Source organism: Pseudorasbora parva, chromosome 16, assembly GCF_024679245.1.
Source record: "Pseudorasbora parva isolate DD20220531a chromosome 16, ASM2467924v1, whole genome shotgun sequence".
Lineage (NCBI taxonomy): Eukaryota > Metazoa > Chordata > Actinopteri > Cypriniformes > Gobionidae > Pseudorasbora > Pseudorasbora parva.
This window is the reverse complement of record NC_090187.1, coordinates 18,550,554-18,575,398: the sequence shown is the minus strand read 5'-3', so window position 1 is coordinate 18,575,398 and position 24,845 is coordinate 18,550,554. Positions and strand designations below refer to the sequence as shown.

Below are 24,845 nucleotides of genomic sequence, written 5' to 3'. Positions count from 1 at the left end.
TTGGATTCATGGAGGCCCAACCTCGCAATTTACAGGACTTATCATTAAATGGACAAAAAAAAAAAAAAAAAAAAAAAAACGAAGGTTTTTGTGGCATAGATTTTATATTTTTATTGAAGATCTGGGAGAACACACATACAAAAACAGGTACATATAAGGATTCATATATATATATATATATATATATATATATATATATATATATATATATATATATATATATATATTCCAAACTTTAACTTAAAAATTGGTGAGATTAATAAAAGCCATTTAGATAAAGGATTTAAATGAACTTTTTTTTTTTTTTTTTTTAGCTCAGTAGTAAATTAAATGAGTTAATAATCATAAACTTTATATTTATTCCTGGATATGTGCCTGAGCCTGTGTAGTTGGAATTGACTTGATGATCTGAGTCTGAGATGATTTGCAGATCTGGCAGTTGTTTCCTTTATGTTTACATTTTTTTCTCAATTGCTAAAACATTATTCTGAAAACATTTAACACAAAAACTCATTTTCAAGCACTATTTACAAAACCTCAGACTCCTTTGGTAAAATTAAACTTTTTTTGTTCTTACACTTCCTTGTGCCCCTATTTTTACCAACTCGTTCTCATGAAATGCATATATATAGCACAAATTGTATCTATCGTGCAATTTATATGCCAAAATTAGTTTTTACGTGCATATAATACGCATTGTAAACCCATTGGGTAGGTTTAGTGGTGTGGGGTGTGTGCATATAACATGCTCAGGTAGGTTTAGTGGTGTGGAATGTGGATACGTGCATATAATGCACAAATTGTATTTATTGTACGATTTAAGCCACGTGCATATGATTTGCATTGTTACCCCATTGGGTAGGTTTAGTTGTGTGGAGTGTGTTATGTAAAGTGCGTATCATATGCATGCGAAAACTGAGTAACATATGCACATGCCTGAGGAAGATCGAAAGATCGAAACGTTGCAACAATAAATCACTTTTAACTGCAAGTTGATAGTGTGCGGGACTTCCCTTTTCATTTGTTGATAATTGGACTTTTTTTGTCCTGCTCTCCTACGCACCTATCACACACAGGTGTGCGACGTTTATGTGATTGATATTGTAACACATGCACATAAAACTAATTTTGCTGTATAAATCGCACAATACTATTCATGCAATAGATATGCATTTCCATTAGATCAGGCTGATTTTTACAGTACTGTACCCTGCATCTCACAAACTTGTCCTTTGTCTTTGTAATACTGTAATTCTTGTTCTTTGTTGATATGTTGCACAAAAGCTGGTTTCAGTTTTTACTCAGGTAAGTTTGAGATTAGTTTGAGCAAACTCTGGTTTTTCGGGCTCAAGAAGGTGGATTGGATTTTAATCAGGGTTAATCACCATGGTAACTTACACTGCAGGGCTAACCTGCTCTGGAGCAGGTTTTATTCTGGGTTACGCCCGTTTGACACATACTCCGTCTGCAGTGCGTGTGCGGTGCGTATTTTTTTCAGTACCTATGTTAACGGATGACAGCTTTCACACTGCACGCGGATGCGGTCCGTCAGTCCGTTCCAGGAGCGTTGCGTCTGCAGCAGTGCACGGATCGCTTTCGTACCGAGTCTATTATTTGCTGCGCTGCGTTGCTGCATTAAAGTGATAGAACATTGTTCGCATGAAAATAAACATGTACTGACGCGAAAATCTAGTAATTTCACCACAGATGCATATCATTTAAAATATACTCTTGTTTCAAAGTCAACACATGGCTTTTTTTGTCAAGTAAAGCAACAAAACGACACCTTACCTGGCATTTAGGTAAAAACAAATGTGCCATAATGGAGAGCACTCGTACTTTCTTAGAGGTGAAAAGCAAAGTTCTTTTTGACCTGCAGGATTTATTTTAAAGGGTGTAAAAACGAAAGAAAAGACGAGAGTTGGCTGTTTTTGAATAGACTATTGTAAGTTTCTAATTTAAAATGTTTGTGATTTAAGGCTATAAACTATGTTTAAATGTTTTGCCACTTGTGTGAGCTAAATCTAAAGTATATAAATATGAATAAATTAATTTAATAAAATGTTGTTTAAATGTAGTAGGCTACGTAACCTGACTTAAAGAGTAAACAAAGAGAATTGGAATTCTGACGAGGCATGTTCTGTAAAAACTTTTGGATTTTAAATAAAAAATCATTAATAAATGCTGTGTTTGTGGTATGCAACAGCGGATCAGTTGCGGACTGCAAACGCAGCATATGTGAAAGCACTACAGGGTGTGGGGCTCCTGCAACGCACACGCACTGCAGACGGAGTATGTGTGAAACGGGCGTTAGAGATCGCAAACCCAAACTGGACCAATCAGCTGCAAGTAAAGATGCAATAAAGCCACACCCCCTGTATGTCTCATTCCAAATTAAAGCAGTTTATAATGAAAAAACTTTAGAAAAAAATTGTGCATCTTTTGATGCTAATTATTTATGAATTATAATCACTTTGAATTCATATAATGTGTTCATATAAATGAACAGTTATATTAACTGACAAGTAGCCAAATAGTAATATAAATATAATACATCCATTCATAATTCTTTTAAACAACGTGTATTAATTTGAGCTCTTTGTGAACCTATAATTATTAGGCATATTTCTTTGATTCACATCATGCATTGATTTATAGTCAGATCATCATTTAGATGCCTTCTCAAACTCTCGCCACAGCAGCAGTGTTTATTCCTGCCTTGTAAACACATTTAATTTCATAATAATTTTCAAAACGATCTCTCAACCTTCAGAAGAGATCAAACGTGTCACACTTTCAGGTGCACGCGCTTCCGAGTTAATCGCTAACTCTGGATTAAACCCGAGTTGACACAGAAAGTTTATACCGAGCTATGAGAAACGATTGAACTTGATCTAAACTAGGTTGGATTTATCTGGATTTGTCAACTCTAAACCTACCCTGAAACTGAAGAGCTTGTTCAGCTAGCTTCATACAACAGGCCTCAGGGCAATACATTTTGATCATTGAACAGTCCTATATACAGCCTACAATGCACTGTACTTATATAATAATAATAATAATAATTTGTTCAATTTATATAGTGCTTTTCAAGGCACTCAAAGCGCTTTACATTGAAGAAGGGAATCTCCTCAAACCACCACCAATGTGCTTCATCCACCTAGATGATGCGACAGCAGCCATATTGCGCCAGAACGCCCACCACACACCAGCTGATTGGTGGAGAGGAGACCGAGTGATGAAGCCAATCAGGATATAGGGATGATTAGGAGGCCATGATGGACAGAGGCCAATGGGCAAATTTAGCCAGGATGCCAGTGTTACACCCCTACTCTTTTTTCTGTTAGTTAATTAGTTTTGCTGAAAAGTATACGTAAGATCTGCAAATTGTGTTTTACCATGTGAAATGGGTTCAGGTATTGACAATAGACTGCACAATTAGCTAAATGAGATCAGGCAACTGAGAACTTTGGTCAGCAAATGGGTTTTAGTGTTTTAGCAATTGAGAAAAACTGTAAAGGTGAAGTATGTACGATACATTTTTATGTTAAAATCCATTCTAGTAACCCAGTTTATTGTTCATTGCAACACAGCATGCCATTCATGGATTTATCTCCCCAAAAATTTAAACATTGAGCCTCCCAGGAACCATGAAAACATTGAGAGCGGTCTGCTAAGAACCGTCTTTTCAGCTCAAACTATAGTGTGAGTGGTGTGGCAATAGTAGCATGCAGTGCAAGAGCAATGGTCCAGTATGGGACCATGACTCACACGTGACATTGGAAAATACATTAAGCTTTGGTTACAGAAGTGCAAGAACAAATTTGCTGCGTTTTTGGCGTAAAGATCAAATTTTAGATAAAAAATTAAACCGTTCAAAAAGCTTGCGTTCGCCATAGACAGTTTTAGTAGTTATTTCTCACATAGCAACACATCCAGAAGTATTCCTAATATGCAGTTTTAGTGAAAATAGCCTACTTTTACCTGTTGAGGCATGCCTTCATAAGTATCCATAAGATATGCATTTGTGATGTTTGAGTTGGGGGAGGCACGACATGCAAAAGGTGCATTTGCAAAGTATTTGAAAATATGCTTTTGTTTTTGTAAATCCACTAGGTGCCAATAAAGTGTCACGGAAACTTCATACATAGTTCACCTTTACATTTTGTGAAACAAAAATGGCATGAAGGATAATGGTTATTGATCAATGCTGTAAGTTGAGCTGTGTCTCTTCAGTATGGCTCTGATTTCAGACTCCTGTACAGACAGCAGGTGAAAACCATCCCAAAAATCTGGAAGAACATATGAGAGGAAAAGCCTGATATTAATACAATTCATATAATATTGTGGCAGTGTCATTACAAGAATAATCATATGGACAGAACTACTCAGTTATACATTGTGTGTCAAATTGACGATGTGTGGCCCTTGATTTATGACCCATCATTCCTGTTTGACACGGCAGGATGTGACCATGCATTTATGGGACTGTCCCAATACTTATACTTGCGGACTTTGCACTAGACGTGTCAACTTACGTGACACATTTCCTGTATTTTGTTTCTATAGTGTAAAGTGTAAAGACTGAAAGTGTGTCTAGGGCTTTTGATTACCCGATGGGACATACTACATACATTTGTACTGAATTATTTTTAATGAGTTTTATTTACACATTCTGATTTCAACATTTTTCAATTGTAAATACATTTCAAAAAGTCTGTTTACATTTTTAAAGTTCTGTTTAAGTTCTTATGTAACAAAAGATAATTAATGAATTAATTGCAGTTGCAAACATTTGCTGCACTAATGGGGTCACTAAAACCAAATTTATGGGGTCTAATATTATCTTTAAATGAAGCTGAATGAAACTATTTTTTTTTAAATTCTTTAAAACAGTCTTATGTATGCAAGGGAATGTTAATCATGCATAACATCTACAGAGAATAGATAATGTCATGCAAACATGCAATGCTCATAATACTTAATCTTGGTGCTATCATTGTGGGGTATTAATATTCTGAGGCCTCACCTAGAACACAAAACTTAGTGTTGTGCTTGCAGACTAAGCCTCATAATGTCATTGTCAAACTGCAAGAATATTTCCCATTGTCAAATGAATAGATATTGAATAATAAAAAAAAAAGTCCTCTATTGCAGCAGTCTTCAACCTTTCTCCTGGGGACACACAGAATTTAGTTCCAACCCAAAACCTGAACCACACACCTGAACCAAGGAACTTCAGGTTCATTTGAAAATCACAGGCAGATTTGAAATAAAGCAGATTACAAATAAATGCAGGACAGTGGGTCTCCAGGTCCGTTCTTCGTACCTCGCTTAATACATCTAGATGATTTGACAGATCCCAGAACTTTTCATCATGATTAGTGATCTCTGGCTAATTTGGTTCTTCAAAACGAATTTGCTGATTGGAATAAAATATCTGGAATAAGTTATCTAAGATTAATGCACGTTCTTGTGTTCACTGAAGAGGGCAGATGCATCATTACTCGAAACCACGATCGGCAATGCAGAGATTGGCTGGCGGCAATGTAATGACATCATATAATTAAAAAAGCGACCTAGAAAAAAACTTGAAAAAATATATATATATATATATTTCTGGACCTTTATAAGGAAACAGCCAAACGACCAAACCAAAATAAAAGTTTTTTTTAAATCTAAAAGTTGTTTTTTTCTATGCTAATTGATAATTTTAATGTTCTAATTAGCAATTTGTTACATTAATAATTAAAGTTTCTTAATGGTCAAGATCAAGTTATCTGCATCTCCTGCGCTGCATCAAGCCATCCCATAATATCTGTCACAACTTAATGCATGGTTCAGATCGACCATGTGTGCAAGACTCCAATTAAATAATAGTAAGTAATTATTCTATCAAAAATTAAGGTGCCCTAGAATGAAAAATTGAATTAACCTTGCCATAGTGAAATAATAAGAGTTCAGTACATGGACATCAGACTGTGAGTCTAAAACAACAATGCCTCCTATTTCTTATGTAAATCTCGTAAATCTAAACAGAAAAAAAGTGCTTCTCAACATAAACCCAACCATGACGTAAGCGTTGGGGATCCGCACGCCTCCAACATTTGCATCTGTCCAAACAAGCCGAATCTACTGATGGTAAACAAGACGTCAACATAGCAAAAACGGCTCCCATGACACATGGTTGAGGTTTATTATAATCGGATACCACAACAAATCGTTCGTTTGTTCGGCCCATTTCAAGCAAGCTTCACTCAGCGTCTTAAACTGAAGAAAGGGGCCACTTATTGACTAGCTGTTTAAACAATTTCTGATTAAACTTAAAGTTTCAGGATACTCCAAGTACCATACAAAACTAAATAGTGTTTCTAATGACAAATGTTGATATTATTTTGTATTACAAAATACAACCGTAGATACTTTGCTTACAGATCGTTCACGCGATCCTTCTAGCAAACGTCACCTTTTCCACCATATAAGTTCAAACGATAGTCAATGGAGATTGATAAAATGCAGCTTACTTGTTTATTGGTGTTTTCAGATCACCCGTGCGCGAGAGAGCTTGTGTGCATATGGTTGCCAGATTGGATATGTTTAGGTAAAACACTGGATAGTATACGAGTTCTTTTCACAGAAAAGCTGTGTTTGGGGGATTTTATTACTGAAATCTGGCAACTGCACGAACCCAAGCTCTTTCTCGTGTGCGGATGATCTAAAAACCCCAATAAACAAGTAAGCTGCATTTTATCAATCTCTATTTGAGATGTTTTGCTTAAAGTGTGTCATTAAGTCTGTCTGTGTTCTGTCAGGAAGGTCAGGATTCACGAGCTGAACAGCTAAACTGCTGTGAGCTGCTGAAATAAGCCAATCAGAGCAGAGCTCAATTTATAGGGTTGTAAATGGACCTGTAAAACTGTATCTGGACAATTTTTGCCCTTAAATAAGCCACATAAACATTATAACATTATTTTCAAAAACATTTTTATATTACTATTGTTTTTATTTAAAATTATTATTGCCCCTGGTTCAGTAAGGAACTCTTGTAATAAAGTATTAGTGATTGGGACAAATTTTAAGTATCAAAACCGCTTTAAAAAATGCAATATAATCCTGTTTACATGAAGTGAGCCTGCTCGCAATTTATTCTAAGTTATCAGACCTGTGACAGCAAGTCCAGGATGAGCATTGGAGAACCAAACAATCCGTGATCATGCCAAATCATCAACGATCAAATCCAGCTAACTGAGTCAGCGATGTACGAAGAACAGTCCCCTGGAGCAGGATTAAAGATCTGTGGTATTTTGCTTGATTTTCAACTACTATGCGAAAAAAAAACAGACAGATTTTGTTAGTGGGACTGTCACCATGCTATAATGCTACATAAGAATTATGATCTTCTACACCCTTGTCATCCCATAGATACAATTCAAATAGGCATTCCAATTTATGCAGGAATTAAAGGGTTAGTTCACCCCAAAATGAAAATTCTGTCAATAATTACTTACCCTAATGTCGTTCGACACCCATAAGACCTCCGTTCATCTTCGGAACAGAAATGAAGATATTTTTGTTTAAATCCGATGGTGGCTCTACAATAATTTAATGAAGCGACGAGAATAGTTTTTGTGCGAAAAAACAACAACAACAAAAAAACGTAATAACGACTTATATAGTGATGGGCCGAATTCAAAACAAAGATTCGAACAGAACAGTTATGAATCAGCATATTGATTCAGGATTCGGATTGCCTATGTCACGTGATTTCAGCAGTTTAAAACGCGATCCGGATCATGAATCAATACACTGATTCATAACGGTTCGAAACTTTGTTTTGAAAACAGCCTATCACTATATAAGTCGTTATTTTGTTTTTTTTTTTGCGCACAAAAACTATTCTTGTCGCTTCACAAAATTACTGTAGAACCACTGTAGGGAGATGGGCTTTGTAATGACGTCTTTAGTGCCTCTTATGGGTCTTGAGGGAGACAGTGACATTGGTGTCAATGAAGGCCTGTCTGAGCCATCGGATTTCAACAAAAATATCTTAATTTGTATTCCGAAGAGGAACGGAGGTCTTACAGCTGTCCAACGACATTAGGGTAAGTAATTAATTAAATCAAATTAAATTTTCATTTTTTAACCAACCCTTTAATAAATACAAGAGGCCAAGTTACTAAGAAAGCAGATCCAACATGTAAGAGCAGTGCCATTAATAATAAATACAGAATATCCTCTCTTAATCTATTGTGAATGTTTCTGAATATTTGTTTACTCCACTAGATTTAATCATTAGAAGAGTTAAGATAGAAAATTACTTTTTTTTTTCAAGCATACAGTGGAAATTCACAGGAATAAACAAAACAAATAAATTCAGTATAAGAAATCAAATAACGTTACTAACAAATCCTTCTAAATCATTTTTAGCTGGAGCCTTATTTGAAACAGTTTTGAGACATTTGAGCATTTATTTCTTTAAAGGGGGGGAGAAACACTCAGTTTCAGTCAATCTCATTTCAATCTTGAGTACCTATAGAGTAGTATTGCATCCTTCATATCGCCGAAAAGTCTTTAGTTTTATTATATTTATAAAAGAAATATGGGCCGTACCGAGTCTTTCCAGAAAAAACCGAGCGCCTGGAGGCGTATCGTGCGGGCGGAGCTAAAGAATGATGAGCGCGCAAAGCGGGACGTCCTCAAGCGTGGAGAAGCCCATGGCTATCGATCTCAGCTAATAGATATATGATCCAGAATCATTCGGCGGCTGAAATAAATTGAACAGGAGAAACAGCAACAGCAGGACCGCCCGTCTCTGTGGTATGTACTGTATTTAGTGTCAACATTTGTGTGTCCTTACTCGCAGTTTATGAGGACATGATTCGGTTTATGGACTATTGTAGCCCAAGGGGATTAGGAGTCATCAGCTCGATTAGCACATCAATTGCCTCGAGTTGAAGGCTGCATTTCTGGCCCTGAAATACTTTCTCCCCCAACTGAGGGGCTGTCATGTCCTAGTGAGGGTGGACAACACAGTGACAGTCTCATATATAAATCACTAAGTGCTAGGACTCCCTCCACTCAGAGAATTTATGCAAACAAATGGGGTGTCTTTGAAAAGTGGTGTACAACATAAAATGTAGATCCAGTTAAATGCCAGGTTGCTTTAGTTCTGGATTTTCTGCAAAAAAAAGTTGTCATCAGGCATGTGCCCTTCCACTCTCAGGGTTTATGTGGCCGCTCTTTCGGCTTGCCACGCCCTGGTGGATGGGGTACCGCTTGGGAGGCATCCTCTGCCTGCTCGCTTTATTCGCGAGGCCAGGCAGTTGAGGCCTCCAGTGAGAACCAGGATCCCTTCATGGGACCTAGCTTTAGTCCTTGAGGGTCTGCTCTTGCCTATTAGGCACGTGGTCAAGCTTTGCCTATAGGGTTAAGGGCTCACTTCACTAGGGGAGTCAATTCTTCTACGGCATTAGCAAGGGGTGCTCCCTTACAAGGTGTTTGTGATGCGGCAGGATGGTCCTCTCCGCACACATTCATAAGTTTTTATAGCTTGGATGCTCATGCCACTCCGGGCTCTCATGTCCTTGAGTCGACATCACAAGCTAATGTCTGAGGCCTCTTGCGTCCTTGTGCACAACCGCAAGGTGTCCGGACACCAAGCACGGTGGCATGGGTATTCTCATTACCATTTGCATAAGCTTATGCAGCATAGAGTGTAGCTTTTGAAAGTAAATGCTTCAAACAGAAAAGATTTGATGCCTACAACTAGAGCTCATCTATTTATAGCCTCGTGTAGCAGGTGCACCAATGAAGTCACCAACGAGGCTATAAATACCCCCGGGTCAATTTCATTGACGTGTTTTCACACTATTTTCATAGCCGGTCGTGTTAAGACACCAAGCTTATGCAGCATCTCGTTATGCTTTATAAGGGAACAGGGATACAGTCAAGTAACCCCAAGCATTTTCCTTACTCTTTGGCAGGAAAACAAGTTTGCTTCCTAGTTTTGCTTTAATATTGTGAGCTGAGCTCTTGGTGTTATGCTTTTTATATAGCATAACATTTACATCCAGTTTTAAATTGAGCTGCATTTATTTGTCTATATATTTCAGATTTCAACCCATTTAATTAGATTCCACACATTTAAGTCTCGCAATATAGTTTAGGTAAAGTCCAGCTAGTAAAAAGAGCGCACGTATGTAAAAAAAAACTAAAATTAAAATTACCTAATATAAATAAGAACAAGTAACGTACTCTTCAGAAATGATATCCTCTGTTGGATCAAGCAGTGTAAGATCGCATTCTTCCCACACTACTCGTGGGTGTGCCCACATTGCGCAGTTTCCACTGTTATCAGGAATAAATACAATTGATTGCACTAGCGCCTTTTGCTGACTCCAGAGTTATTAATAAATTGTCTTTTGTTACATAGGAACTTCTGAACAGACATTTAGAAGTTTAATTTAAAGTGCCATGTATTGAAATATGTCATGTAAGTAGTGCAAAGACCGCAAGTGTGATTATTGGGACAGGCACAGAAACTCACATCTCACCAATTCATGATTGACACAACCTGCCATGTGAATCAGGGGTGACAGTGGTCATAAAAAACATTGTATTAAACATTCTGTTCAAGTAGTATTTAAACAAGTACATGACTTGATTTTAAGTGTGGCTAAAGTACAAGTGTTCAGCTACAGTACATATAAACTCTACTCTCTGCAGTGCTTCAACTGACCTGCACACAGGCTACGCCCACCCCCACCGCACCAATGATCTGCAAGTGATTCAGAATGAAGTTTTCCAGCTTTGTGATGCAGCCACCCTGAAAAAAAAGGACAAAGTCAAAAACAAAAAGACAACCATATTTTTTAGTAAGATGAGTACTTTAACAATAATCAGCACCCATTTTATCACAAAGAAAAATATGAACACTTGGCTTTCTCAATTGGGGACACTCAAATGTTGTTATGCCACTAAATATATACAAATAAAATACATTTATTATGTCTTAATTCTATAAACTTTAATACTGATCTGTCAACATTGTCGCTATACTCTATGATCAATTACTGATTACATCACCGTTTTCTCCAAAACAACTGTACAGCTGAATCAAATTTTGTTGCAATATTTTCCTGTTTAACACTGTGAAGCTGCTTTGAAACAATCGTCATTGTAAAAGAGTTATATAAATAAAGTTGATTTAATGATTGATTGATTGTTTTATTTAAAGGTCGTGTCTTAATAAAGTTAGAAAGAAATTAGCATTACATTCAAATCTGGGCACAGTTCTTTTGATGGAAGTGCTTCTCTGTATTAAACACAATGCATTATACAATTCCAGTTCTACCAGTTGAATGATTTGGTTATTCGTGAGTCCCATAAAAAAGGCATCCTGAACTATCAAAGCCTCAAAATTCAGATCTTCGAAGACTAAAGTCCTGAAGTTGTGCGAAGTTCAAAGACCCCATGGCAGATCTATATATAAAGCATTTCATTTTTTTAAAGAATCTACCACTTACATTTTTTTTACTGTCGGTGTATAAGGCTATTAGTTACTCAAGTTTGTGTTAATATTTCCCCCGAACAATGTTCTCTTGATATTTTTGTTGATTGTGGAGCCCACTATATCCGAAACGTATGTGACGTTTGCATTTAGTTTTTAAATGTTTATGTTCCTTCTACCACGATTCTGTTTAATATGGCAAGCGTTTGTGTATAATTAGCTACCTTTTTATACAATTGTTTATAAAGCTGTTTACTGTGTACTGTATGAGTTGAACACTCAGGAGGTTTTGAGATATTGCATACGTTACGAGTCAGTTAACTTTAAATCAGCTGGAGAGAGAGTTTTTGAGTTTTACAAACACTTTATTAAAAAACAGTTATTTAAAAAAAAAAAAAAAGTACACAACAACAAAAAAGCACTACATAATTTTAACTACCTTAATTTGTGTATAAAAACCAACTCATCATTGAGCACAGAACACATCCCAACATCACAGCACCATTCAATCTCAAAATCATTGATTGCATTCATCATTATAATAATAATTAATAATAATTAAACATAGAATAATTAAAATCAACAAGAATTCTTGATTTAAATATATTCATAAAAACAGATACAATATGTTGTCCGTTTCTCTGCCCTATTTAATTTCTTCTGGAAATATAAATTGCAAGTTTGGCTTGTCCTACAATGAAGTTCATTAATTGACACTTGTATTTCTGAAGTCTACTATACTTAAAACAAATATATATATATAAAAAATGAATAAATAATATGCAAATTCTTAGAGATCAAAGAGTGGAGAAAGTCTGACACAATATACAAAACAATGAAATATTGTTTCTCTCTCTGAACAGAAAGTACAAATATCATTTACAGTTGGATTCATTTTTGTCACAAAGCATTAGGGGCTATTGCACCATGCAAGATTCTCCATTGGAGATCTCTTGCCCTTTTAGTTAATGGTGGTTTGTATAGTACTCTCCACTCTGGTTTCATTTCCTCTACCACACTGTGTCAACTCTGTCTTTTAACAGCGGGTTTGAACCGGAAGTCGGTTGTCCTTGTAGCTTGCTATCTTGTTTGCTTTAAAAGCCGGTGTTTCTCGGATGAAGCACAAATGGACAAAAAAACGGAGGTGGATACACACTAGGGATGCACCGAGTAGACGGCCACCAAAAATGTTCGACCGAAAACCGAGAATGCACTTTGTTAACTGGACGTGGTTAATGCAGAGAAACGCAGATGATCGGCACCTGCTTTTCTCGTGAAGTATGGAATGTACCGGCCAGAACAAACTTTGTTCTTGTTCTTCCCACCTCGAGAAAACGAACAAATTACTTTGTTCTTGCAGAGTATGCTCCAAGCTTTAAGCAACATATTTGCAGTGTGGACATATGTGGTTCATCTCACATCTGATGAGGCAAATATTTGTTGTAACTTGAAAATAATGCTTTATGTTTGTCGATGGATGCACGTGCTGGCTGCTCAGTGATTCACCACAACAGCGATAATAAAAGCAAAACAGTCTCTCTTTGTAAACTTTGTTCCATGCATGCGAGTGTTGCCGTATGTTCGAATATTTCGGTTCCTCATTTTGGTGCCATCAAACATGCTTTCACGCTTTGGCTAGCGCGGAGCCAGAGACAGACGCGCTCAGTGCTCGTCACAATATCAAAACTATTCAGTGTTTTCCCAACATCATGTTTATTTTAGGTTTCAGATATTTAAATGCACATAAGTAGCAGCAAAAACATGCTGATGTCTGTACAGAGCACAAACCTGCAGTGACCTCAGCCATAGTGGTTTTATTTTGCTTATTGCCAACGCAACAGCATCAGATGCCACAACATCCTCTGTAACAGACTCAGAATGATCACTCGTTCATCTGTATACAGTAGCATTTTCATCCGTTTTTTCAGGACAAGCACGTATCAGATGGCCAATTTTGCCACAACCAAAGCATTTCATTATGCTTTCAGAAGTTGCATAAACTGTAGTTAAAGTCCTCAACTTTAACATTAAATGTCCCGTTTTTCGCGATCCCATCTTTCAAACTTTAGTTAGTGTGAAATGTTGCTGTCAGAGCATAAATAATACCTGTAAAATTATAAAGCTCAAAGTTCAATGCCAAGCGAGATATTTTATTTAACAGAAGTTCCCTTTCAAAGCCTACAGCGAACGGCCGGTTTGGACTACACCGCTGCACTTCCTTCAGGAATGACGTCACTAGAACAGTTTGTTGACTAACCCTCTGCCCACAAGAACACGCAAAATAGGGTGTGTGGCCCAAGGTTATTATAGTTTTGCTTTTTGAAATTAGTTTTTATTTTATTATCGTTTTCAATTTTGCTACAAATTTCAGTTTAGTTTTAGTTAGTTTTACAAATGGTTTTGCTAGTTTTAGTTTAGTTTTTATTTTGCAAATACATTTCTATTTAGTTTTTATTTATTTAGTTTCAGTTTTAGTTTTAGTAATTATAGTTTAGCAGAGTTACCATAATGAAGTGTAGAGACCAAATCAAGGTTTTTAATTTCAGCAAAGTTTAATGTTTGCACAGATTAGAGTTTATAAGTACTTCCTTAAGTGAAATAACTTGATAAACAAGCATTATTGTTTAAACCCAGGACGGTCTTACAAAACATGCATAAAGTTGGGTCCTATGACCTATACAAACAACGATCTGGAGATTAAAAATGAAATAAATTATATTTTGATATTAAAAAAAATATATTTGATATTTTTGACATAATACTCAGAGGATCTATCTTAAAGAACAAAATAAATGCAACGTAAAATATAAAAGTAAAAATGATAAATTCCAGACAAACTCATTCATAACAAAGATGAAATATTGTTAAACAATTAAAAGCTCATTTTAATTTCTTCAGTAGTACAATGTAAGCTAGCAGCATAAGACCACAGCTAAAGTCATCTGAATACAGCCAACACACACTGTTGTGCTGTGTGTGTGTTTGTTGTGCTATAATTGTAAAGGGGACCAATGTCCTCATTTATCTAGTAAAATATTATGATAACTTTATTATTATTTATAAGCTTTTTGAGGACCAGTCAAATGTCCTCACTAGTTAAAAAGGCTTATAAATAGGCCAAAACATGTTTTTATTTAAATCTATTGTTTTGCACGTTCTTGTGATGGGTAGGTTTAGGGATAGGGATTGGGTTAGGGGATATAAAATATCATTAACCTGATATTAAATCAATGGAAGTCCATGCAATGTCCTCACTTATATAGTGAAACAAACGTGTGTGTGTGTGTGTGTGTGTGTGTGTCCTGGTATTCCCTACTTTGTGGGGAAATGTCTCCACACAGATAATAATATTATTAGTAGTAAATGATTATGATAACACCTTTGAGCTTGTCAATATTATGTAAACATGAAATCTCAAACGCACAGTAGGCTAGTACTTGCTACTAACGTTAGTTGCTGACTTTTGCGCCTGCGTCTCTCGTCGCGTAAGAAACGGCATTCTAAAACAGTGAGCTTAAGTTAAAAGATGTTCAACGTGCATCTCATTACCTTGTGTTATTTCCCATTTCACTGCCACGGACGCATTGATTCTTTGTGAACTGCCGTTTAGGACCAGCGATGTGTTGACTGTCTGCACGCGTCCGTCACAGGACAGCGGTTAATCTCCTCCTCAGATCACTTCACGCGCAGTTGCGCAATATACAGACACTCCCTCAACCGCCACAGTCAGATTCTCCATCACATTAAATAGGGCTTATTAATAACGAAAACGAATATTTATTTTTGCTAATTATTATTTTATTTCAGTTAGTTTTTTAGTAAGAGTAGTTAGTTTAGTTTAGTTTTAGTTTTTTATTTATTCAGATTTTTTAATTTTATTTCAGTTTACGAAAATGTTTTTTGACCAATAGTTTTAGTCTTAGTTTCAGTTTTCTTTTACCAAAATAACCTTGGTGTGGCCTTGTTGCTCTCCCACGTGGAGAAGAGCACGCCTTCAGCGCTTGCATCTCCCTGTATGGTAAGAGGCAGGACCTTTCCGGGAAAAGCGCGCTAAGCTGCTGTCCAATCACAACATGGGAAGTGCTGGCCCAATCAGAACTCGTTACGTATTTCTGAAGGAGGGACTTCATTAAACAAGGAAATCACAGGCCGTTTTTAGGACAGAGAAAACAGCTGTGTACATATAAGTGAATTGTGTGAAAAATACGTTGTTTTTTTCAATACGTTCTTTGTTCAAAATATTTCTAAAACATTCTTCTAACCATCAGCTACAATCTCCAATCTCACAGATTTTTCATCTCTTCCTAAAATCACAAGGTTACAGTCCATCAGCAGATGAATAATTAAAGGTGTCATGAACTGGCTTGTTTATTTTTGTATACTGTTGTCTGAGGTCAACTTATGACGTTTGCATGGTTTTTACATTCAAAAACATCACAACTAATAAATAATAGTTTTCTACAATGGTTTTGAGGCTCTCTCCTGAATGCTTGGTTTTGATGGGCGTGCCGCAATGAAGACTTAGGCCGGAGACACACTGCAAGCATGGTGTGAGCGTGGGATTTCTGTTGCGTGTCATCCGCGGGGCGACTGCCTGGCGTTTTCTCTGTCTTTGCACACCAGAAGCGTGTGTGACGTGGCGCTGCTGCTGCTATTAATGTACAGGGAAGCCCTATACTTGATGTTAGGTATAAATATATTGCCTATTGATACAGCAAAGACAACGTCGAAAGTAGCCTATTTACCATACATATCTATGGTATTGACGACAAAATAGGCTACAGAATATTTCATTCTGTATTGACAGGTTTAATATTTCAAAATCGATATTACGTTGTTTTTTATTATTACAATTAGGCCTATATCTGCATTTATGTTAACCTACAGACTTTCAAACATGAAAATGTCATTTATTAATATATATTCGTGTCAAAATAGCATATAAACATCTTTTCCTATACTATTTTGCCTGGAAATGCTTCCAACAGGCTCGCGTGTCGCGTGAAAAATAGCCGTCTCTTCTATTTGAAGCATGCACGCGTTTTCCGCGCGGCTCGGACCGCGCGTGAGCTGCAGGCAGTATGCAAGCTTTAACCGGTTAACATAGGAGCCGAAATAAAAACGGACGCGCCACGCAGTCGAGACGCTCACGACACGCTTGCAGTGTGTCCCCGGCCTTAGAAGTAAATGCCCATGGCTAGGATTATATAAGATTTGCATATTTAATGAGCTTCAGCTCCCCTTTCAGTTGAGGTCATACGGGGGAAGGACTGTTTTGAAAGCGGCCACAATAATTCTCTGACGGGGCTCAGTCTCAAAACTTATTTATCAAACAAACACAATGATTTATCTCTCATCAACCCGTGATTGATTTATTTTTTTATTACTTGGCCTTCCTGATCGGTGGATATAAGAAGAAACCACGCACACGCACACCTGGTTCACTATCTTTGTGGGAACTGTCCATAGACGTAATGATTTTTATACCGTACAAACCGTATTTTCTGTCCCCTTACATAGCCCCTGCCCCTAATTCTGCCTTTTTACTTTCTCAAATAAAAGGATTTATAAGCCTTTTAAAAAGTGGGGACCGCTGGCTGGTTCCCACAATGTAGGTAATATCAGGTTTTACTATCCTTATGGGGACATTTGGTCCCCACAATACAGGTCCTTCTCAAAAAAATAGCATGTGATAAAAGTTCATTATTTTCCATAATGTAAAGATAAAAATTAAACTTTCATATATTTTAGATTCATTGCACACCAACTGAAACATTTCAGGTCTTTTATTGTTTTAATACTGATGGTTTTGGCATACAGCTCATCTCAAAAAATTAGCATATCATGAAAATGTTCTCTAGACAAGCTATTAACCTAATAATCTGAATCAACTAATTAACTCTAAACACCTGCAAAAGATTCCTGAGGCTTTTAAAAACTCCCAGCCTGGTTCATTACTCAAAACCGCAATCATGGGTAAGACTGCCGACCGGACCCTGTCCAGAAGGCCATCATTGACACCATCAAAAGAGAGGGTAAGACACAGAAAGAAATTTCTGAACGAATAGGCTTTTCCGAGTGCTGTATCAAGGCACCTTAGTTTGAAATCTGTGGGAAGGAAAAAGTGTGGCAAAAACGCAGCACAGCGAGAAGAGGTGACCGGACCCTGAGGAAGATTGTGGAGAAGGACCGATTCCAGACCTTGGGGGACCTGCGGAAGCAGTGGACTGAGTCTGGAGTAGAAACATCCAGAGCCACCGTGCACAGGCGTGTGCAGGAAATGGGCTACAGGTGCCGCATTCCCCAGGTCAAGCCACTTTGGGCTACAGAGAAGCAGCACTGGACTGTTGCTCAGTGGTCCAAAGTACTTTTTTCGGATGAAAGCAAATTTTGCATGTCATTCGGAAATCAAGGTGCCAGAGTCTGGAGGAAGACTGGGGAGAAGGAAATGCCAAAATGTCTGAGGTCCAGTGTCAAGTACCCACAGTCAGTGATGGTCTGGGGTGCCATGTCAGCTGCTGGTGTTGGTCCACTGTGTTTTATCAAGGGCAGGGTCAATGCAGCTAGCTATCAGGAGATTTTGGAGCACTTCATGCTTCCATCTGCTGAAAAACTTTATGGAGATGAAGATTTTGTTTTTCAGCACGACCTGGCACCTGCTCACAGTTCCAAAACCACTGGTAAATGGTTTACTGACCATGGTATTACTGTGCTCAATTGACCCGCCAACTCTCCTGACCTGAACCCCATAGAGAATCTGTGGGATATTGTGAAGAGGAAGTTGAGAGAGGCAAGACCCAACACTCTGGATGAGCTTAAGGCCGCTATCGAAGCATCCTGGGCCTCCATAACACCTCAGCAGTGCCACAGGCTAATTGCCTCCATGCCACACCGCATTAAAGCAGTCATTTCTGCAAAAGGATTCCCGACCAAGTATTGAGTGCATAACTTAACATAATTATTTTTGTATTAAAAACAAAATAATTATTTTTTGTATTAAAAACACTTTTCTTTTATTGGTTCTGATGAAATATGCAAAAAAAATTAGATAATTTGGGGTTTTCATGAGCTGTATGCCAAAATCATCAGTATTAAAACAATAAAAGACCTGAAATATTTCAGTTGGTGTGCAATGAATCTAAAATATATGAAAGTTCAGTTTTTATCATTACATAATGGTAAATAATGAACTTTTATCACATACGCTATTTTTTTGAGAAGGACCTGTATAATGTAAACAAGGGCAACACACACACACAAAAAAAATTAATGTTATTTCACTATTTAAGATTCACCGACCCTACAACATGCTTACATTTTGGTAGCCCGTCTGGGGTTACCAAATAGCCCCGGGACGTTGGGCTTTGCGAGCTCTGAGAGTCTGATCCCACAATGAACCAACGGATAAGGGATTCCCCAGCCTGTGACAGCGTGCTGTTATGCTCTGTTAGACATGTCATGTACACATCATCAATACGATCTGTAACATTGCAATAGCTACTATCGCATATAAAAAACATGTTTTACTCACATAAGTGTGCTGCACCATTCTTGTCATATCCAATATAGAACATTGTGTTTTAATCTCAATATGTCTGCAAATCCAGTGTCAACCTGTGTCTTGTTTACAAATGATTATCTTGCTATCTTCGGTGTGTTAATTGCTCGGTAACGCAATCAGTTTTGCCCCACGAGTCAGTGGGCGGGGCTACAGAAGCAGCGTACACATAGAGGCGGCGTTTCACCCTTCTAATACTCTAATACTGATTTGAGAGCCTCGTTTTCTGGGCCTGGTGTCTATAAAAGCTTTTCTTTTATTAAAAAGGAAGTTTACAGCTCTGAAACTTACAGGGTATTCTTATATTAACCTTGACCTTTTATATATCAAAGGCTCAAGGGAAAGTTGATTTCTCAATTCATCACCCCTTTAACACAAATCATCTATATTAGACTAATAAAACTATTTAGGAAAATGTTTTTTATTTTGCCCAGACTGATATATGGCTAAACATATGAAGACAGAACGTCTTGCTAAAAAATGTGGAACCTTTATTGGGAAAGTTAATTCTGCAATTTTATAGTAAAGTGGGTGAAGTGGCCTATATTATCCAACAAAACCACAAGAAAACATTTCATCTGTTGTTGAGTGCAAGGATGTCTTTTGTAGTGGACTAACCTCGACTTTATAGATGTTTGAGGGGTGGTCTCTTTCACCGCAGTTCGTAATGATAGGTTTCTTACAGCAACTGTCAGGGACTAACCTTTGGTTAGCCTGACCAGAGCGGATCCAAACACTTTCCGCCCAATCGGAGGAGTTATTACTGCCACAGCACTTGAACTGACAGAGCGAGAAGCAATCATTAGCCTAACACTACAAGTAAATAGCAATTTTAGCGAACAGATAGTTGTCCCACCTCCTGCTGTAGTTTGTCCACAGCCTGTGTCACATGGTCCTGTTCAGGCTGATGGTATTTCTTAACCATAGTCTCCCTCAGGTTCTCCTTTAGTTCCTCATTCAACTACAACATTCACAAAGTGTAACATTGAAAGACACAAATGCATAGAAAATGATAAATGAAAGAAGGAACAAGTAACTGACCTGCTGGTAATAAATGTAGGCCAAAACTCCAGCAAGGATTTCCAACAGGAATATACACAGCAATAGGACAAAATACTGACAATAGGAGAAGAGATGTATTAGAGATATGGTTTCAAGTACAATTCTTTAGAGATGGTAATTTATATAACATCCAGATGAAATTTTACATCTCTTTAAACGTCTCTGAGGGGTTAATAAAGGCCTTCTGAAGCAAAGCGATTCGTTTGTGTAAGAAAAATATCCATATTTAACATGTTTATAAAGTAAAATATCTAGCTTTTGCCAGACAGCCTTCCATAACCTATTTACAAAGAAAACGAAACATGACGCAGCATAGAAACTGCCAGAGGCACACTTTCGTCATATGTTGAATATGGGATGCAGCCTGGTGGAAGCAAGATATTTTATTTAAAAAAAATTATTATTTTTTTTTTTCCACAAGCCCATCGATTCACTTCAGAAGGTTAACCCCCCTGGAGCCATGTGAAATACTTTTATAATGGATGGATGGATGCTTTTTTGAACTTCAAATTCTGGCCTGCCATTCACTGCCATTATAAAGTTTAGATTAGCCAGGACATTTTTCAAAATATATATAACTCCGATTGTATTCGTCTGAAAGAACCTAAGGGTGAGTAAATCATGAGGTAATTTTCATTTTTGGTAGAAATATCTCTTTAAAGATGGAGTGTACCAAATTTATTTGGACCAACTTTCTCCTCTGAATCCTGTAAGTATGATTAATTACTGTATTTATGTATATAATTTTCTAATCTACCTGGAGTTAAAAATATGTATGTGGTGTGACAGGCAGCGGGGCGAGGGACCGCGAGAGCGGGCCGGTGATTAGTGTTGACGAGTGCCAGCTGCATGGCACACCGGTCTCGTCTCGCGGCCATGTGACGGGAGCATAAAAGGAGGAGCAAGGGTTGCGGAAGACGAGAGAGGACCAGGCCTGGAGTTTATGTTTATGTTTAGGGCAGCGCGGATGAATGAGGGCCACGGGGGCTGCCCGAGGCGATGGTGCTGGAGTAGAGCGGGGGAGTAGAGCGCAGTCTCAGGAGTGCCCCCCGGCCTGCGATGGGGGTATGTGGTGTGACAGGCAGCGGGGCGAGGGACAACGAGAGCGGGCCGGTGATTAATGTTGACGAGTGCCAGCTGCGTGGCACACCGGTCTCGTCTCGCGGCCATGTGACGGGAGCATAAAAGGAGGAGCAAGGGCTGCGGAAGACGAGAGAGGACCAGGCCTGGAGTTTATGTTTAGTTTTGTTTTACGTGTGTTTGTGGGCAGTCGTCCGTGAGGGGCTGCCCATGTTTTATTTTGTGTGTTTGCGGGCAGTCATCCGTGAGGGGCTGCCCACGGTTTGACTTTCGTTTTGTTTATTTATTTTGAAATCAATGTTGTTGAACGTTCGCCGGTTCCCGCCTCCTTCCTTCCCATCTACGAACCGTATTACAATGTAGTTTTGTGTTTTATATTGTGTAGATTTCCGGCTAACTCGCATTATAACTGTCTTACTGAAATATTCTGCTAATCAGCTATGGGCCCACTACTACCTAAATTGTTGTTTATTAATGCAGATTGTCTGTCGTTCTTACTACAGCAGATCAAGACAGGCAAGCTTTACCACAATGTGCATTCTCCTCGCTTTCCATGCCCTCCACAGATCATGATCTTTCAGCCAAAACCACAGTGGCCTTGTGTACAACAAACCTAAGCAGGGATGTTCTCGTCCACTATACTGGATTGCATTGACCTTGCTCTTTGTAAAACACCACCCGAGGAAGGGGTTTTGCTTATATTGTGCAAAGGGTTTTGAGGAGGAAAATAGCTCTGATAATGAGGCATGCTTGTTTTTGCATTTGGCTGTCAAAATTAACGCGTTAAGAACGTGTTAACGCAAATTCAAATTGATTTTAACGGCACTCATTTTATTAACAAGCAATAAACGCAGCTGACATTTTCTGTTTGATCGTGGCCTAGCCGCTAGTTGGAGAAATTGAGATAAGCCATAGACGTAAAGGATGCAAGAGCAAACATTAATAGGGAAATAAAAGGGTTAACATTAACATTACTATTCTGAAACAAGTGCAGTTATAGCCTACAAGCTACCTTTTTTTCTGTTTAACTTTTATTAGACTCCAGATCGAAAGAAAAGTGTGTTTTTACACTGAGCACATTCTCTGCAGCCCGAGCGTGATGCACGAATACACTGCAAGCTCACTGTCGCTCATATCTGAGGAAAATTATTAACACTTTCACCACTTACAGTACATGTGTTTTATTGAACTAAATACATTACAATCGGCTAAAAAGAATATGCAGGTTACTTTTCCTGGACAAATTCCCTCATTGGCCCTTATCAATCACGACCTCCTAAAAATCCTCCCCAATCACTCAGCTCTTCTCTCCTCTCTTATAGCTGGTGTGTGGGGAGCATACGGTCGCAGATGCACTATGGATGCAGTTGCAGGTGGATCCTGCAGATTGGTGGTGGTTGAGGAGAGACCCCTGATCCTACTGTAATTAATGGAACTTCTGAGGTTTCATTATAAATATCTGCATTTGTGTTTAAAAGATGAACCGAACAAACTACATGAGGGTGAGTAACTGATGGCAGAATTTTTAATTTTGGACCGTCCCTTTAATTATAGTGTAAAATAAGTAAACAGTATGGTAACCTCTTTTGGTCTCCACTCAGTCCAAACTGATCTGATCTGATCAAACTGTGTTCCGGCGCAAACAATCCCTGGTGCTATTTTGTTGTTTCATTAAACAGTTGCGCCACTGACCGGAAAAAAACCTGGTCTAAAGTCAGTGGCGCGTTGTTCATTATGCTATATAAGGGCACATGCTTGACAATAATGTATAGCGTGCACAACGTGCATACACTTTGCTCATGTAATCCACACAGATTCAACAGTTATTTTTGCAAATCATAAATTGTTACACTAAAAAAATATTAACACGAGATGACGGAAATTTTTGTGGTGTGCCACGAAGATGTGAAAAAATAGGCATAAATCTAGCTTACAAATTATTCAGGCTAATTGTAGTAATTAAGGATCAGACCTGTTTGCCCAATAGGGGCAAGACATATGTATATAAGGACATCTGACAAATTGGTTTGTCCGTCAAGAACCAGGAAAAAAATAAAAAATAAAAAAAAATAATCGACTGAAAAACTGAAAAAACGGTTTAACCGATGCTATTTTGGGTGGGTTTCTCCCATCCCCATACAACACAACTTCTCTGTCTTTCACTGCTCTTACAAGAACATCAGTCTCCTCGGCTCCTGGCGTGCGCCTGGTAAATACGCCATAATAATAGCAATCCATAATGGAACTTGCGCACCTGCTTTTAAAGGGAATGTTGGATGACGCTCTGATTGGTTTATTCACGTTACGCCCAAACCACACCTATGAATAATGAAGCCACTTCAGACCAACCCATTTTAGATTTGTGCCGGGAAAATAGCAACAGCGCCGAGACCCACCCACAAAGTTACTTTGACACTTGCGTTTCAGATCGTTAAAATAGGGCCCTAGAAGTTCTGCCTCTTCCTTGTACTTTTACTTCAGGTAGTGACTGTGGCAATGAGTTCGATCTTTAAAAGAGACCTTACGTTTACTAACAGCCAATTAGTCTCAAATTTCCCCAGCTGAATAAAATTTTGCTCTACTTTGATTTTGTAGATTGTAGATTTTGTAGACCGTTTTGACAATACTTCTCTGTAGCACTACTTTTGACGACGTCCACTCGCTTTAACCTCCTCACCAGGGGCATTGCTAGTCATAAAGCTCTACTGGGGCACAGCCCCCTCATTATTATTATTTTTTTTGAAAGCAAGGAGTGTTCCACACAATGCACTATACATGTTTTCTTTTGCTTAACCCAATATTCGTAAACTAATAGTGTACGAATAGTAGGGGTGGGCGATATCTCGATATTTAAAATATAGCGAGATATTTTTTCAACTCGATATGGATTTGGACATATCGTATATATCGATATATTGTTTATATTTTATTCTGATTCCGCCACTTTGCTTGTTTGCCTTCCCTGTGCTGTGCTCGGCCCCGCTCGCGCGCCTCTCGCCTCTTGCTTTGTTCCCCCTCCCCTCGCGTGTTGTCTCATTGAACACGGCTGCTTCCACAACCAGGTGAGGATTAGTTATCATGTTGACAAGCACGCGCGTTGTTCAGGACTCAGTTTAGAGACCATGTTTTCCTTCTAACACAACTGCTTATTAAAATTCATAAAGAAATATTAATGTTCATCAAAGTTCAAATCGCAAGTTTCACCCACAGTCCGGTGATTGACACTACTGGTGCGAGACGGTCGCAATCATGCCAGTTTATGATCTGTGTCTAACTGATCGCATGGTTTTCGGTTAAAATGTCAAAATGATCGCATATCATTTGAAAACATTTAAAAAGTATTGCAATATCATTACTATTATTATTTTGTCAGCTTTATCACGGGATTATGATGAATCTATTCATGTTTTAACCAAGAGAGAAAAACGCGACATCCCCGGTGTCCTGACACGTGGTGCTCTTCTGTAAGTTGTACTGTATCATATTATCAAGCCTACCTTCTGACATTCATATTTCGTTCTGTAACTGGAAAAGAAGTGAAATTCAGCTCATGTGTAGCCTACATGATCCGCATGATGAGTTTGAATTTTGTCAAACTCATGACAAACATCACTGTTTGAATTTTGATACAAATTT

General features: G+C 38.1%; 1 protein-coding gene across 1 annotated transcript in view; it reads right to left on the bottom strand.

The window, feature by feature from the left end:
* Positions 1–256: 256 nt before the first annotated feature.
* Positions 257–24,845, bottom strand: part of cd151l (CD151 antigen, like) — a 78,036-nt gene continuing 53,447 nt past the window's right edge. The window contains exons 4-8 of the mRNA XM_067419894.1: positions 20,109–20,183; positions 19,924–20,028; positions 19,686–19,847; positions 10,739–10,825; positions 257–4,292 (exon numbers count right to left, since the gene is read on the bottom strand). Coding sequence (XP_067275995.1) covers positions 4,233–4,292; positions 10,739–10,825; positions 19,686–19,847; positions 19,924–20,028; positions 20,109–20,183 — 489 coding nt within the window. The 3' untranslated portion in view covers positions 257–4,232. The remainder of the gene's footprint in view (positions 4,293–10,738; positions 10,826–19,685; positions 19,848–19,923; positions 20,029–20,108; positions 20,184–24,845) is intronic.